Here is a 16029-nt window from a genome sequence, read left to right as displayed (position 1 = left end):
AGAATGAAAAAGAAATTGTGATTTTTAAAAAATTATAATTAACGCAATTATAATTAACGCAATTATAATTAGCAATTATAATACACACAGTGGTTTTGCAAACTATTCAGTAAAGATGGCCATACAGTAGCAGAATTGGGCTTGAAAATTTTTGTTTTAAGAATGTTTATTGAATTTTTAAATAGTGGAGGAAAAATTGATGTTCGTTTGACAGCAGAAGCGAGAAAACTTAAAGAAGCAAGCTAGAAAAATTTGTGATTTCCAATAGTGTATGCAGTATTTGTTCAGGAAATTTTATTAATTTCAAAATCAAAAAAGGTTAAAAGCAAACAAGATTTTTGTAGCCTCCCTGGCGGTATGATTATGTCAGATTTTTGCGTCTCAAAGCAGTACAATTACTTTGCATAGAAATTTGGCGTTTTATATTGTAGGCCTGTAATTCTTAGTAATAACACACTTATATCTGTCCACCAAGAGTCTAGTAGATATCCCGGGTATGATGAAGTTTGAAACACAAAATCATAAATTATAATATAATAAATAATGCTAAAAAAATAATAATAAAATTTCCCCACAATTCACTATCGCTCAATTCTGCAAGTGTTCTAATTTACCATCGCTGTTTTCTAGCTGGTCTAAAACCACTTTTGATGTAAAGGGACACTTTTCGGTTGCTATGGACAATCTCCAGTTTCCAGGCAGACAGAACAGTATATATCATATAAAACTGCATGCAGGGCATTGGACAAAGCACTAGGGACAAAAGGGATGTGAAATAATTTCACACAGTAATGTAATCTATAAGATTACAGTGTACTGTATGTGTTATGATTCTTCACTTTTTTGAATTTGCCACCAGGCTCCGCCCCATGCGGCGCTCGCAGGGAACGGAGAACGGCACACAGCAGAGAGGCTACGGGCGGAGGACAGAGCCCACGGACACCGTGGGGGGGGGGGGGGGGAATCGCAGGATCCTGGGGACAAGGTAAGTACACCGCACCAGGATCCTGCAATGCAATCCAGAGTGTGGCTCGGGGGTTACTGCTAATGGTACTGAAATTTAACCCCGAGCCACACTCGGGAAAACCGCCAGGGAGGTTAAAAATGTTAACGTATGTCATCCATAAAGTCATTGAATGTACTGAGAATTTTCTTGCAAATGTTTGTACAAATATTTTTTTGAAAGTTTGTTTGAAAATCTACTAAATGTATGGCCAGCTTTACATTTATTTTATTCCGTATAATTAGCTGTTGTCAAAAATCTAATTTTTAGGAAAAGAAAGATTTGGTCCGGTATTTTATTCATCTGCCCCCCCAAGTGTTTTCCCAGAAATAAAAAAAATTAAATTATAAACAAGATGACACAGATTAAAAATCAAAATGTTTTTATTATAAATCTAAGAGCAAAAAACAAACAATGGGATAGCAAAAACAAAAATGCAAAAACAACTAAACGTGTCTAAGTGCCACGGATTCTGTGACCAGTGACCACAGGATAGAAAAAAAACAATTATTGTTCTAGTGACCAGTGCCTATAGAATAGAAAGAATTCTAGTTTACATAAAACTTCATAAGACAGAGCTACACCAACAAATGCTCTGCACAATAGATCACACAATTGGTATCCAGCAGATAGATCTATAGGAGGCAGTCATTTTACAAGCCAACCATTGAGAAACCACTTTTAAAGAGTATCCATTGACTATGTTGAAATAAAGCCGTATTGTCCTGGAAAGCGTTCAGAGATTATGGCTTTTCAGACAAGAAGCAGATAATTTTAACCCAGCTATTGGCGTTTGAGTGGCAGAGACTATTGGTCATAGACTAGGAATTCATACTGATTACTCAGTGAATATGCACAAGCAGAGGTTATATTCAGTGATGACTGCATGTCAAAACCACCAATAGATCAAAAAATATAGGCAGCTGAAGCTGTGTGCCAATCTGAACTTTTCCTTTACAGGTGAATCTTGGCGCTCCTCTTAATCCCACTTCCTTAACAGTCAGCACAGATCTATAGAGGAGCTCAGAAAGTAGGATATTGTGGGGCCAAGCAAGAGAGGTTTATTTACTAAAGCTGGAGAGTGCAAAATCTGGCTCACTTCTGCAGGGAAACCAATCAGCTTCTAACCTTGGCTTGTTCAATTAAGCTTTGGCAATCAAACCTGGAAGCTGATTGGTTTCTTTGCAGAAGTGAGCCTGATTTTGCACTCTCCAGTTTTAGTAAATAAACCCCAGTGTCTTGCATGCAATTTAAGCTGCCCATCCATCATGGAGCTACTGGTCATTCTGACATGTGAACACGCAACCACTGCTTATGCATTTTCTTTACTGTATGGATTGCCCAGGCTGTGAAAGGGTTACATTAGGGCATTGGTCAGTGTCAGATTGGGTGGGTGGGTTTAATTGCAGAATTGTGGAAATCTTTTACAAATGGCAAAATTGATATTGTTTAAAAAAAAATGGAGGATAACAGATGCAAGCTGTGTGAATAATTTTATTTTTTTCTGCAGCTACGATATCACCCAACAGAGTGAAGTTCTGGCATTAAAACGTCTCCCCCTGCCCCCACCCTCACTGTTCTAGGTCAGCTTAGGAACAATTTTATTTTGCTGAGCTGTTATGAAGATGTCAACCGCGACATCCACACAGGTTGCAGTTTGAACCAAAAACTGTTCCCATCAGCCTCTTCCAAAAAACATTTGACTGCAAAAACCTAAAGGACCAGCTTAAAATAACATAAAAAAAAAAATCTGAGGAAACCAATGATGTTAAAGCTTTAATAATGCATAAGTTCTGCCATGGTCATTGTGCTGCTTTCTGCAGAGTGAGCCCTATTGGGTCAACAAAACACCTTCCATCTTAGTGCAGATTTACAGGCTTATCTCATACAGTAAAGTGAAATGTCCAAAGTGCTGTAACCCACAGAAGCCAATCAAAATTCAATCCTGATCACATGACTGCAGGAAACTGAAATCTGCAGGGCTGTTATTGGTTACTAAAAACTTTGGACATCATCAATGCTCCTTGCAGTAATAAGAAAAGCAGTGGATCAAAGATTTCATAAAAAAAGATTAGAACATTGAAGAAAGTGCAAGTTTTACTTGTGCTTAAAATGCCAACTCCATGTGGAATACTTCAGAATTATGTCGTTTTTTTCATCTCCCAGGAAATCAAACGGTGAGATATTCTTCCCAGAATTCCCAGTTTCAGCCAACTATCATGGCCATTGCATAGATGGCATCAAACTGCCTCAAGGATAACTGAATTTTCAACTGCAAAATGACATTATGACCTTGTGGGAGAGAGACAGACACAAACAACTGCAGGAAAATATCACCACTGATGTCTCATTGAAACCAGCAGGTGAATATTCCCACTGATGCCATACTAAAATGGAGATTTCACTTTCAGGTGGAGTGATCAATTAAGCATAGTTTCACAACACAAACAATTCTACGCAATACTGCACCTTGCACCCGTTTTGTGCTAATAATTGTGTGTCAGAAATTAATCTGTCTATTCTAAACAGGTTACCGGCAGAAATATTATATAAGCAAAAGTCAGTTCTGCAAATAGACAATTTGATTGGACCTACAGAATGTACAGAAGTCATTGTGTGGGCTAAACTGCACTGAAATTATCCAGCGCCCTGTGAAAACACAAGTTCACTTCTGTTCCAGTACCAAGGGTAGTTCTCGGTGCTGTCACATCACAGTAAAAAAGGCTCAACTTATAAAATGACCTTCTTTAATGTGTGTAGGTACAGAATACATATTTCATAATCAAAGCCGGACCATAAGAAAATACGGCAGATTAAATCATTGTTTCAAGTGCTTTGATGTGTTTTGGGCTAATAGAGATGAATAAGAGCTGGGCTAATGAGAAATACTGCAGGGGAGGGGTGTTTAAAAAAAAAAAACAAAAAAAAAAAAACTCTGTTGGTGCCCAAGTTCCTAGCGACTCGGGCAGCTTACTAGACGCATGCTGCTACAAAATCACTAGTTCGAAGTTCCTAGCTACTCAGCGCAAGCAGTCTACTAGCTGCATGCTGCTACAAAATCTTTAGTTCGAAATTCCTAGCGACTCAGCGCAGGCAGCTTACTAGACGCACGCTGCTACAAAAACACTAGTTCGAAGTTCCTAGCTACTCAGCACGGGCAGCTTACTAGACGCATGCTGCTACAAGATCTTTAGTTCGAAGTTCCTAGCGACTGAGCGCGGGCAGCTTACTAGACGCATGCTGCTACAAAAATCACTAGTTCGAAGTTCTAGCGACACAGCGCAGGCCGTCTACTAGCTGCATGCTGCTACAAGATCTTTAGTTCGAAGTTCCTAGCGACTCAGCGCAGGCAGCTTACTAGACGCATGCTGCTACAAAAATCACTAGTTTGAAGATCCTAGCGACTCACTAGTTTGAGGAATACTTTCTCGCAAAATAAAATCTGCTAGGTTTAGGCAACCAGTGAAATTTAAAGAGTTGGAATTTCATGCTATTCAAGGAGCCATGACAACAAAAAATAGGGGGCAGATGTATGGTATAGTTTGATATGGTGCAATTTCTAAAGCTGGATATGGCTGTGTATTAGCAAAGTCGGCATACTAAGGATTAGTAACAAGTACTTCTCAATGGTGGAAACCTAATCTATAAGAAATAACTTGCTTTCCATGCAATGGTTGTTGACTAACTACTCAACAGCCAGTGCCCAAGCTATAGATGAGCAGCTACTGGACAACTTAAAGCAAATACTGACTGGGTGCATCAGGCAGATGTCTCCTAGATGAGCAGCAATGAGCCAACCGCACATCCCTTAACATACTGGGGCAATATCAGAACATCAGAGTCCAACCACAAGTGAAGTTCAAGACTGGGCCTTGCCCTTCTTTACATGGGTTATTTAGCCATAGCATAGATGTATATTCAGCAGTTGGACATACTAATGGGCCTGCCCAGTGGTTCAGCAACTATCCAGTCAGCAGGTTAAAAACCTATGATTGTATCCTTGCTTTCTCTACAGAGATCTAAGTTAACTACTTGCTGCTGGATATTTAAGTTTGCACTTTGTGAGCATCATTTGTGAAGACTTTGGTCACCTCCAATCTTTAAATGTATTTTATTTTTGCCAGTCTGTAGCCTACCAGCAGGCCACCCTGGCTAAATCTCTGCACTTCAATATTTTCTAAACTGAACTCTGTTCAGAGGCCTTGTAAGTATCTGCATTCATTAACAGAGCAGGCATTAAATACATTATGCCGATTTAAGGCCATGATATATTCCTTTAAACTTTATTCCCTGAGAGAAAAAACATTCACAATATAGAATGTCAGACATACTACATACAAGAGACACAAAGAAGAACAAGCCAACAAGCCATGGGCTCACGGGTTCTGTGCCGAGGACAGACAGGCAACCCATGTAATGTATGCAGGGCAGTGAACGCTGTAGCAATAGAAAGACCCAGACATTGGGGAACGTTGTAATAAATTAAACACTGAACAAATAAGAAGGCCACGGGCCAGCGCATGCACACGCTATGGATGATAAAGTAGCCAGCTCCACTTTTCAATCACAGATCACTGCTGTTTGAATCCGTCCTTGAAGTGCTAGAATAAAATACACAAATAAACAGTATTAGCAGCAGCATCAACAAAGCAATACGTCAAGACACAGATGCAGTAAAAAAAAAAAAAAAAAAATAATAATAATAAATCACAAACGCTTTGGTTACCTTTACTGGAAAAATTCTGTTTTAAGCAACGTGGCCACCAATCTTCTACCTATGGGTCTACATAACCTGCATGTCTGATCAAGCTGCTATCCTATCCACCACTAGAGGGTGCCATCTGGAGGCATAAACAGCCCCTTTACAGGGAACAGGGAGTACACAGAGCCAGCAAGCTGCAGGCCATGCTGCTTAAAATGGTATGAAACCCAAAAGCAAACATTTTCTATATTGTAGATTACATTTTCTTAGATGTGATGGCTGCATTAGTTTTATTAAGCTTTCTTTCTTCTATTTTTACCTGGTGATCCAGCCAGTAAGTGTTGATTTTGAAAAGAACAAGTTTTCCAGCAGAATGTATCCGTTACAGAGATGAGACAAACCATTTACCACTAGCAGGGTTGCTTACAATGATCATCCCAAAAAGGAAAAAAATAAATAAATTGGTTTGCTGCAACTGCTTATAAAGTATCAGATGGAGTTTGGATTCAATTTCATAGTCCATTTAGATCTGCTAACAACCCCCATCGGAAAAATCTGCCATCCAAAGGTGCCTCCTTGTACTCATTCATACAGAGTGGGGAGGAGCTGAATTACTGGCTGTATCACCAGGTGAAAATAGAAGGGGAAAAAAGCCTAAGAAATGTAATGCAGCCACCCACATCGAATGATTGTTAAAGCTGCAAGATTACACTTTTCGTTATGGGTTTAATACAGCTTCAAGAACTTCAAAATCAGGAAAGGCTCTTCCTGGAAATATTTTCAGGAGGCTGCAAAGGCATTAAATGTGTAATACTGAAAGGGAAGTTAGACCTAAAGCATTTATTACCCCAACACTTCATATTCCTGATATTCACCTGCTGTACATTGTACCTGTATGAGAAAGTCTCCTGCTCTTTGTATTGCTTCCTTTATGTGAAATCCCTGGTGTTACTGCCAGTCCCTCTGCTTTACTATTACAAACTGACCACACTAAGCAGGAGAACGCGATGTGGTCTGTTCTCTAGCTATGCTGGGAACTTGGTGTACTCTCCTCCAATAATCAGACTTGCCCTCACATGCCCCCTCTGCAAAGCCATTCACTGGGAAGCTCAGTGCTGCTGCTTCTCCTCCCCCAACTCTTATGCGGCTGAGAACAGAAGGAATGTGATCACTTAAGAGAAGAGAGAATAATATATATATATATATATATATCTCTCTCTATCTCTCTATATATATATATCTCTCTATCTCTCTATATATATATCTCTCTATCTCTCTCTCTATCTCTCTCTCTATCTATCTCTCTATCTATCTCTCTATCTATCTCTCTATCTATATATAGAGGAGAGAGGGAGAGAGAGAGGGAGAGGGATTTTATTTATATATCTATAAAGAAGTGTTTTGCCTTTTATTTTGATTTTAAACTGAATGGGTTGTTTTACAGGGTGATTGTTTACAATCACTTTAAGATCCCTTTCACACTGGAGGCATTTTTCAGGCACTTTAGCGCTAAAAATAGCACCTGTAAAGCCCCTGAAAAAAGCCTCAGCTGCAAACCCAGTGTGAAAGCCTGAGTGCTTTCACACTGGGGTGCTGCGCTGGTAGGGCGTCACAAAAAGTCCTACAGACAGGTTCTTTGCAGCGGTATAGGCGCGGTGAATACACCGCGCCTATAGCACCCCTTCCCATTGAAATCAATGGGCAGCGCCACCGCACCGCCGGCAAACCGCCGCTGCAGCAGCGTTTTGCGGGCAGTTTTAACCCTCTTTCAGCCGCTAAAACGACGGTAAAGCGGCGCTAAAAATAGCTCCGCTTTACTGCCGACGCCCAGGCGCCGGCATCGTGAAAGCACTCTAAATGTTATCTTACTGAGCAGCAAAAATGCTGCACATATACGCAAAATGAAGGGATTCTTTATTGAACTAAACCGGTCCTGAGAGAAATATAGGGCTTGCCATTCTTTAGAAAACAGGACAACAAAGTATAACAGCTTCTACACAAGTCTGAATGGCACTTATGCTAGGAAACATATTTAAAGCACAAAATGACTATTGTATTTATGTAGTGCTTTTATATTAGATAAAACATTTTTATATATATATATATATATATATATATATATATATATATACATACATACATACATACATACATATACATACACACACATACACATACACACACAACTTTTTTTTATATTGCACACTCAAGCACTTGTAGTGATTGGAAAGAGTAGAAATCCAGCAAGTCAGATATAGTGAAACAGTTCCATCTGGTGGACAAACCAGCTAGAGGCCTTACCTGCAGAAAAGTGAATTACCATTTTTTTTATCAGTAACAGTACGAAAATGTTTAACATATAAAAACAAAAAGTTAGAGAATCCTGGGCATAAAAAAAATAAATAAATGGAGACCCCAAATCCAAACAAAAATATTTAAATCTTTAATAGCAACTACTGTTAGAAGGCAGTTTATAGATAGACTGCACAAAGAACCTTGCGAAATTAGGATTTTTTTCCCCTCTAGCAGTCCATACTGTATTGTGCTGAAATGTATGTTTGCAGACCAGGACCAAAAAACAGCAAGGAGGAAATCTGCTCCACATACCAGTTTAGTTGCAATTTAAGGAGCTATAAATTTCTAAACAGCGTTTTGGAACAAGAGGGATCCCAGATACGGTTCTCATTGTTCCCGAATCTTGTCTAGACCAGACTTACCTCTACACTGTGTAGTGTAGACTTCAGACAGGCTACATAAAAACAGTACAACATTTTATGTCTGGTCTTGTGAAAACAGATGCGCAGTACCAATAGAACCAATTATTCAATATCCTGGTTGTCAAAATTTGTCTAATGAGATCTCAGGGAGAGTAAGGATATGTTTTTTCACACCAATTCGTATTTACATATTTAAATAGTTGTCATGCAAATGGCTTTTCTGTATGTATACGGAGGTAGTTGTTTCTTTTACCATATTAAAAAAAACAGTCTTGCTTGGTGGAAGTGCTGTACAGTGATAGTGCTTTGCCAAGTCTCTTGATGCAAGTCTATTAGAATAGCTCAGATCAGCACAATCTGCTTAGCAGTAATTCAGCCAGTACTGATGACTGCATTTGTACAATTACAAAGAACAGGGACTTTTGAGGTGCCTGAATCAAGATAATGCACTATAACATGTTTTAAAATAACAAATTACGGTATATTTCATACATTGATAAAGATATTACAAACTTCTCTAAAATAATTTTTTCAAAAAGTAACAAACAAGTGTGCTCAAAGTATAATATACAACGAGAATATATGTCGAGCAAATATCGTTTTACAGTATACTTTGAGCACACTTGTTTCTTACCTTTGAAAAAATGTATTTAGAAAAGATTGTAATATCTTTTTTAATGTATGAAATTAAATTATTATTTTTTTTTTAAAAAACATGTTATAGTGCATTATCTTGATTCAGGCACCTCAAAAGTCCCTGTTCCCAATCTTTCTATGTACCAGTAGTTTCTATTCATTGGGATGTGGTGCCTTGCTCCCCATATCCTTGGCTGACATTGTAATAATCTCTTGTGAATTTGTAAAATGTACAGACAGTCCATAGACAGAACATTTACAATGTGTATCTAAAATCATTTTAGTAACTAAACATGCATACCAATAATACATTATAGTCTTCTATGAAGACCCTGTATAATACCTGTATCTGTGAAGAGGCTGCTGGTTGGCAGAAGGGGTGACGGGCAGTGACTTTCCAATGCTTCTTGTGACATCACCTGGTGGGGTCTTAAGGAGTTTGGATTGAGGTGACTTTGTCTGGATTATAGAGGATTCCTGCTCATTGCCTGAAACATAATAATGCAACCATAAAAACAGCCTGCATACAACTGCTAAAATACTGCAAACAATGAGATGAAAGTCTTTGAAGGGAGAACATAAAAATTCACTTCATGACAACCAAAAAGGCAAGTTGGGGAAACAAAAAACTTTAATTTTTATTTACAACCCCAATTATAAAAAAGCTGTGTAAAATCGAAATAAAAAACAGAATGCAATGATTTGCAAATCTCATAAATCCATATTTTATTCACAATAGAAAACATATCAAATGTTTAAACTGAGAATTCAGGCAACAAAAAGCTGGGAAAGTAAGTGTTACCAACAAGGAAGAGATGAAAGAAAATAAAACAGGAGGTGCTTACAGAAGGCACAGACCACGGTTTGTCTGTGAGAAGCTTACATTACCTATCAGTGATAAAGGCCCCCTATTCTATAGAGGTTTATGGAAGACATTTGAAACATCTAAGCCCTGGTTCACACCAGTGCAGCTTTGAAATCGCATTACTTCAGCATGATTTTAAAACCGCACCTCCAAATTTCATTGCGGCTTGAGACTTCGTCTAACAGAGGTCTATGCAAGTTGCAATGAAAGCGGTAAAAAAGTAGTGCAGAAACCTTTTCATAATTACTGCGACATGAGCCGTGACAATTTGAACAGTTCCATTACCGGTAATGGGGTACAACTTGTCATGCAATTTGGAACTGTCAAATTGAATGACAAGTCGCATTATTGTGAACAAGGGCTAAAGGATTTATATAAAAGATATATTATTTATGATCTATTTGAATATAAAACTTCATGCAGTTAGTGTTTATTGGTAAAAACTAAATCCAGGCTAAAGGCTATTTTTATTAGTCCAATAACTGGCACACAGCAGGCTCAGTGTGCTTTTGAGTTTTGTATGGATTTTGGAATAAGGGTTTGTAAGGGTTAAAAGATAACTTCACCTTTAACAGGTTACATGTTACACCCCAATATTCAGGGTGTAACATGTTCAGCATCAGACTCCCAACCCTCCCCTGCTCCTTGTGACAGCCAGCCGCTGGATCTTCTCCCTGCACTCGCTATCACAATTCAAAAAGCGCAGCTGTGCAGGGCTTCATCCAATCGGCCACGTCATTAACTTTACAGATCAGTGAATTTGAGAACTACAAGTACTGACAACCTTTGCAGCTGTCGGCTTATAGTTCTCAATGAACTACCAAGGCACTGTTGATCGCTCTAGGTAGTTCATTGAGATTCCCATCAGAGTGCAACTGCCTGCTTGTATCGGAAGTACAGGCAGACAGCTACAGTCTGCAGGACCGTGGCATTACACTCATGATCTGCAGATCGTGGGTGCAATGAAAGCCAGGCTCTAACAAAGAAAATATGCACTTTTTTTACCTGCAAAAAATGTGCATATAATATTTTATTTTGTAAAAGTGAACTTATGCTTTAAGGATTCCTGGTAATGTGGGTTGTAATCTTTTTTGCTGCCTCAGTAGTGTTTACAAGGTACTCTGTATACTGAAACACCTTCATGTCTGTACACATACACTGTTCTACTTTGGGTTACTTGCATTGTGTTAGTTACATTGTGTTAAACACATCTAATAAAAAGTGCGTGTTACAGATCAGCGCAAGCTACCGAGGTAGTTTCTTTATTGCATTCTTCACATATCAGAAGTATTCAAACAGCGTAATATAGATTAGCACACTCCTATCACTCTGCTATGTTTTTGACTTGTATGAGCCTTTTCAAGCAGTGGTTACACTAGAAGTTTCCCGACAAGCAGTGTAGACTTTAGCCTGGGTTCACACTATTGCAAACTGGATGCGGGTTTCCCTGCACCAAATTCTCATGTCAGGCGATTGGGACCGGCTCTCTATGGAGCCGGTTCACTTATCTGAAGAGCAGCTCCGGTGCGAATTGTAGAGGTCCTGTGCATCTTCTGGTCTGTTTCAGGTCCAAATTCAGCCACAAATTCAGGCTGAAATCAGACCTGAAACATTGAACAGGAAGGCACTGGACCCCTGCTGTGAGCCACTCCGTGCTGCGGTGTGAACCCAGCTTTAAAATGATTGTATGTGGTTTAGCTTTTCTCCTAGCCATTCAGACAAAAAGTAAGGAAAACTCAAAGGTTTGAAATATTTTGTGAACGGTAACACTGGATCTTAGCTTGTGCTTGGAATGTTGCGTTAGTGGTAGTCTTTTTTTTTTTTTTTTCCTAAAATGGAAAAGAGAGAAAGAAAAACTAACCCTATACGATTTGGAGATGAAAAGTTTAATTCTTACTTGAAAAGGCACTTTGAGGTTGGCAGTACTCGGCACTCTTGCGATCACAAAACAAGGACATATTTAGGAACTGGTGTTTTAACCACATTGCCCTGTCCTCTTCAAACACCTTTTTCTAGAAGACAAACATAACATACAATAAAAATATCAATTTAATGCTGCAGAACACCATTTATCAGATTACCATGCAAGTGAAAATTGAGTGCCATCTGGTGGACAGTTTGAAGTAGCAGCTTTGATCTGAAATAACTCACCTCGTGTCCTAGACGAATGGCAGCTTCAGTAAAATTCCTTCTCTCTTTTTCAAAATTCTTTTTTTGCTCATTAAATAATCTCCATTCTTCCTGGAGACGCTCCTGGTCCTCAAGAAGGTAGCAGTCCTGGAGGAGGGCAGATGTATCTTCATCATTTCCCACAATAATTTGCTGCTGCAAAAGAATAATAGTTTTAGTTCCCTTTTGACATCTAGCATCAGAACGACAAATCAGATCATGCTTGACCCTTTAACAAAGTGCCTGAAAACCTGAATCCAGTCAAAACTTGTATTGTTTTTATTTTAGATATGTTGGGGAGAGTTGGAGCCTCTGAGTCTTTTAATCCTATGTAAGTAAATCAAACACACTTTTAGTAACTTGTGCATGGATTACAACATTTCACTCTTTTTGATTGTCAGCTCTCAGTCACCAGCTCTCTGCTCTGCTCCTCCAGCACTCACTGGAGCGCTGGACTGTGGAGGAGGGTGGGAGCAGCTGGCTCATCCTACCAGCTGCACGCTAAGAGGCTGAGCCAGCTGCCGGTCCAGACATCCGGGTGAATCCAGATATTAAATTCAAGATCTATCCAGAGCCTGGACTGGCTTTAGTCCGCTGTTGGCTGAATACAGGTTCGCTCCGTTCTGCACTCGTGTGATTCCTGGGAGAAGGAGGACCAAAAGAGCTTCAGCCCTACTTCTCCATTAAAGCAGAACGCTAAGCAAAAAGGGGAAAAATACAGATGAAATGCACATAAAAGAGCAGTTTTACCTACCAAAAGCATTTGTACTTTTTTGTACTTCTGTGCATCCAGCTCTGAGATATACTGTATATTGAGCAAAGCCATGTCTGACAAGGAAGGTCTAATTTTACAGTCAGTGGCATAGTGTGGGTTGCCCGCTCCCAGGGCAAGGCAAGTAGATTGCGCCCCCTAATGGGTGGACCTTTAACACTCCCTGAGTCCCTTCCATTACTACAGGAGCAGGAGGGCACAGTATTGGGGGGGGGGGGGTTAAAGAAACCGTATGGGGGAGGTCGGGAGGGCATGGTACGGGGTGGGCAGGAGCATACAATAATAGAGTATCCTTTAATCATCCCTATTTGGGGGGGTTAGAGGACACAGAGTGAGAAAAGTTGTGAGGGCATGGTACAGGGGAAACTGGAGCATACAGTATGGGGGGGGGTGAGATTAGTGGATACTGTATGGGGGAGGTCAGGCACAGTATAGGGTGGGCAGGAGGGCACAGTACAAGGGAGGTCAGGGGGGCACTGTATAGGGTGCAGTAATGTATAATACAGTACAGTTCTGACAGGAGGGAGAGCACAGCCTGCCCCTCTTACCAGCTTTTTCTCTGCCGCTGCCACTTATGTCTCAACTTTACAGCAACAGTGAAATGAGAAACCGAAGACTGATAACCTCATCTGTTTGTCACTCTGCTCTCTTCTAAGAGCATGTCCCTTTGTTATCACACAAGCACTGCAGCCCAACTGTCTAGCCCAGCCTCGCTCAACCTTTTTAACATGGAGAAACACTTGAAATAACTTTTTGGCTTTAGGGAACCACTGCTAATTATTATATTTACTAGTCACAGTACAGCAATGTGAAGGTTAGTAGAAAGAATGCTCCTTACGTTTGTGGTCAAGAATTCTCCCCTTACAGATAGCTAAAAAGATCACTGGTGTAAGTGGTTACTCATTTGAGAAGCAGAAATTGCTTATTGCTGAAGGAACCCTAGGGTTCCATGAAAGCCTGGTTGAGTAACTATGATGTAGCCCAGTGGTCTCCAAACTGTGGCCCTTTGCTCGACTTTATCCGGCTCTTGGGGCACCATTTCATTCACGGATACAAAAAAATGGGGAACAGTTCTCCCCACTGACACCAATGAAGAGGCACTATTCCTATCATTGACACCAACGATGGGGCACAATTTCTCTCAATGACACCAACAATGGGGCAAAATGACACCAATGATGGGGCACTATTCCTTCCAGGGACACTAATGATGAGATACTATTCCTCCCACTGACACCATTGATGAGGCACAATTACTCCCACTGAAACAAACGATGGGGCATTATGTTTACCCACTGATCTTTTCTATTCCCAATGGCCACAGTCCGGGCCCCCCTAAAAGTCTGGAGGACAGTAAACTGGCCCTGTTTAGAAAGTTTGGAGACCCCTGATCTAGCCAAATCAAAAAGGACTTAACATTAATACATAGTTCATTATAATCCTACCACTTGATAGTAAGTATTGGGTCACTACTAAGCCGATTGCACAGGGCACATGACACTCATAAAACACGGCTAGTTATATTTACTGATCATAAATGGGGGGGGGGGGGGAAGAAAAGCTAGCATGCAACAACTACTATAAGTCTCTAGATGGCAGCATTGCACAACTATTTCAAAAAGTATGCAGCCTGTAAATCACTGTTTTTAACAATATAAATCAGTGGTGATGAGTAATTTATTGAGCCAAATTACACATTCATTTCTTTGAGTATTCAGATTTATTTATGCTCATGATTATATTTAGAATTATCTAATCTACAGAGAATTCACAGCTCATGATTACAATTAGCTGGGATTGCAGAAAGCATGACTCTATTCAGATTAGACAGTTATGAGCAAAATCAGAAAAATAAAAGAAAAACAAAATGCTAGTCAAAGATGCTCCCAATTTGATCGTCGCATATCAACTTCTAAATAAATACCTGCAAAAGATGCTGCTGGCTCGTGATGGTTTCTCTGCACTCCTTGATTTCATTTTTCAGTCGTTCCATCTCTCTCTCATGCTCTTCCCTGGTAATTGACCCCTTACGGTCTGGCGATGCCACGCGTACTTGGGCAGCTGGAAACCGTGTTATACACAGGTAAATAAGGGACAACAGGAGCAGTGAGCAAACAGTAACAGCGCTGACATAAAAGCGCACCTTGGTTGTCCAGCTTTTCCACGTGGCTTTTCAGTATCCGCCATTGCTGGCGAATGCTGTTGACCAGCTGCTCTCTGGCTGCCTCGCATGATAATTCTGACAGGTGCTCTTTACTAGAGTCCGCTGGATCTTCCTCATTATCTGAAAGAGCCTGGCATAGGGGAAAAAATAAATAAAAAAGGAAAGAGGGTCAACCGGCAAGACAGTATACACTTCATTCAATATCAGGGTGTATAAACTATAACCAGATGGCAAATTGTCTTACAATGGAGTTTTCTTTCCAGTCCAAGTAAAGAATGTCATGTTTTCAGGAACTTTTAGCTGATGTGTGGAAACTCAACATAAAGACAAAGTTTACTAATTACATTGGATGATACAGGGCTGGCCAAGGAGAGAAGGAATTCTACACAAAACCTATTGTGATTATGACTACATTCAAACTAAACAGGGAAAGTGTGCGCATACTTGACTCAAAACACGTATCTAGCTCCATAGTGAAATGACAACATTTCTTGTTAAACTTCTGTTTGTCTACAAGCCCTGTACACAATGGTTTAATACAACTGATGCAATGCAAGCACACACACGCTGGTACCACACCCAGTAGAGAAACGGCTGTCAGGAGCTCTGCAACAGAGACTGGCCTAAACCAGGAGTGGCATACAAGTTACTTCAGGCTGGGTTCACACCATTGCGAATTGGATGTGGGTTCCCCGCATATAATTTGCAATAGCAGGAGATTTTGACCGGCTCTCTATGGAGCAAGTTCACATATCTCCGCAACGGGTCCAGTGCGTTTTGCACAAATGCTGTGCGTCTTTTGGTTTGTTTCAGGTCCAAATTCTGCCAAACATTAGGGCTGGGAAAAAAAAAAAATAATAATAATAATAATAATAATAATAATAATAATAATAATAATAATTCGGACCTGAAAGGGTGAACCAGGACGCACCGGGCCCCTGCTGTGAGCCGCATGCTCATATGTGAGCCCAGCGTGAAGGATACGTTCACCTTTTCTAACA

General features: G+C 40.0%; 1 protein-coding gene across 3 annotated transcripts in view; it reads right to left on the bottom strand.

Annotated features, from left to right (window-relative positions):
- Window positions 1-1368: 1368 nt before the first annotated feature.
- SSX2IP (SSX family member 2 interacting protein) overlaps window positions 1369-16029 on the bottom strand; it is a 69962-nt gene continuing 55301 nt past the window's right edge. For 2 of the 3 annotated variants that reach the window (XM_073593630.1, XM_073593631.1), the window contains exons 9-14: window positions 15008-15158; window positions 14789-14925; window positions 12075-12248; window positions 11821-11935; window positions 9402-9546; window positions 1369-5604 (exon numbers count right to left, since the gene is read on the bottom strand). In XM_073593630.1, coding sequence (XP_073449731.1) covers window positions 5568-5604; window positions 9402-9546; window positions 11821-11935; window positions 12075-12248; window positions 14789-14925; window positions 15008-15158 — 759 coding nt within the window. In that variant the 3' untranslated portion in view covers window positions 1369-5567. The remainder of the gene's footprint in view (window positions 5605-9401; window positions 9547-11820; window positions 11936-12074; window positions 12249-14788; window positions 14926-15007; window positions 15159-16029) is intronic. The other variant, XM_073593632.1, reaches the window with a different exon arrangement.

This window comes from Aquarana catesbeiana, linkage group LG07, assembly GCF_042186555.1.
Source record: "Aquarana catesbeiana isolate 2022-GZ linkage group LG07, ASM4218655v1, whole genome shotgun sequence".
NCBI classification, from domain to species: Eukaryota; Metazoa; Chordata; class Amphibia; order Anura; family Ranidae; genus Aquarana; species Aquarana catesbeiana.
Note: the sequence above shows the minus strand (reverse complement) of the source record. Positions and strands in the feature narration are given on the sequence as shown.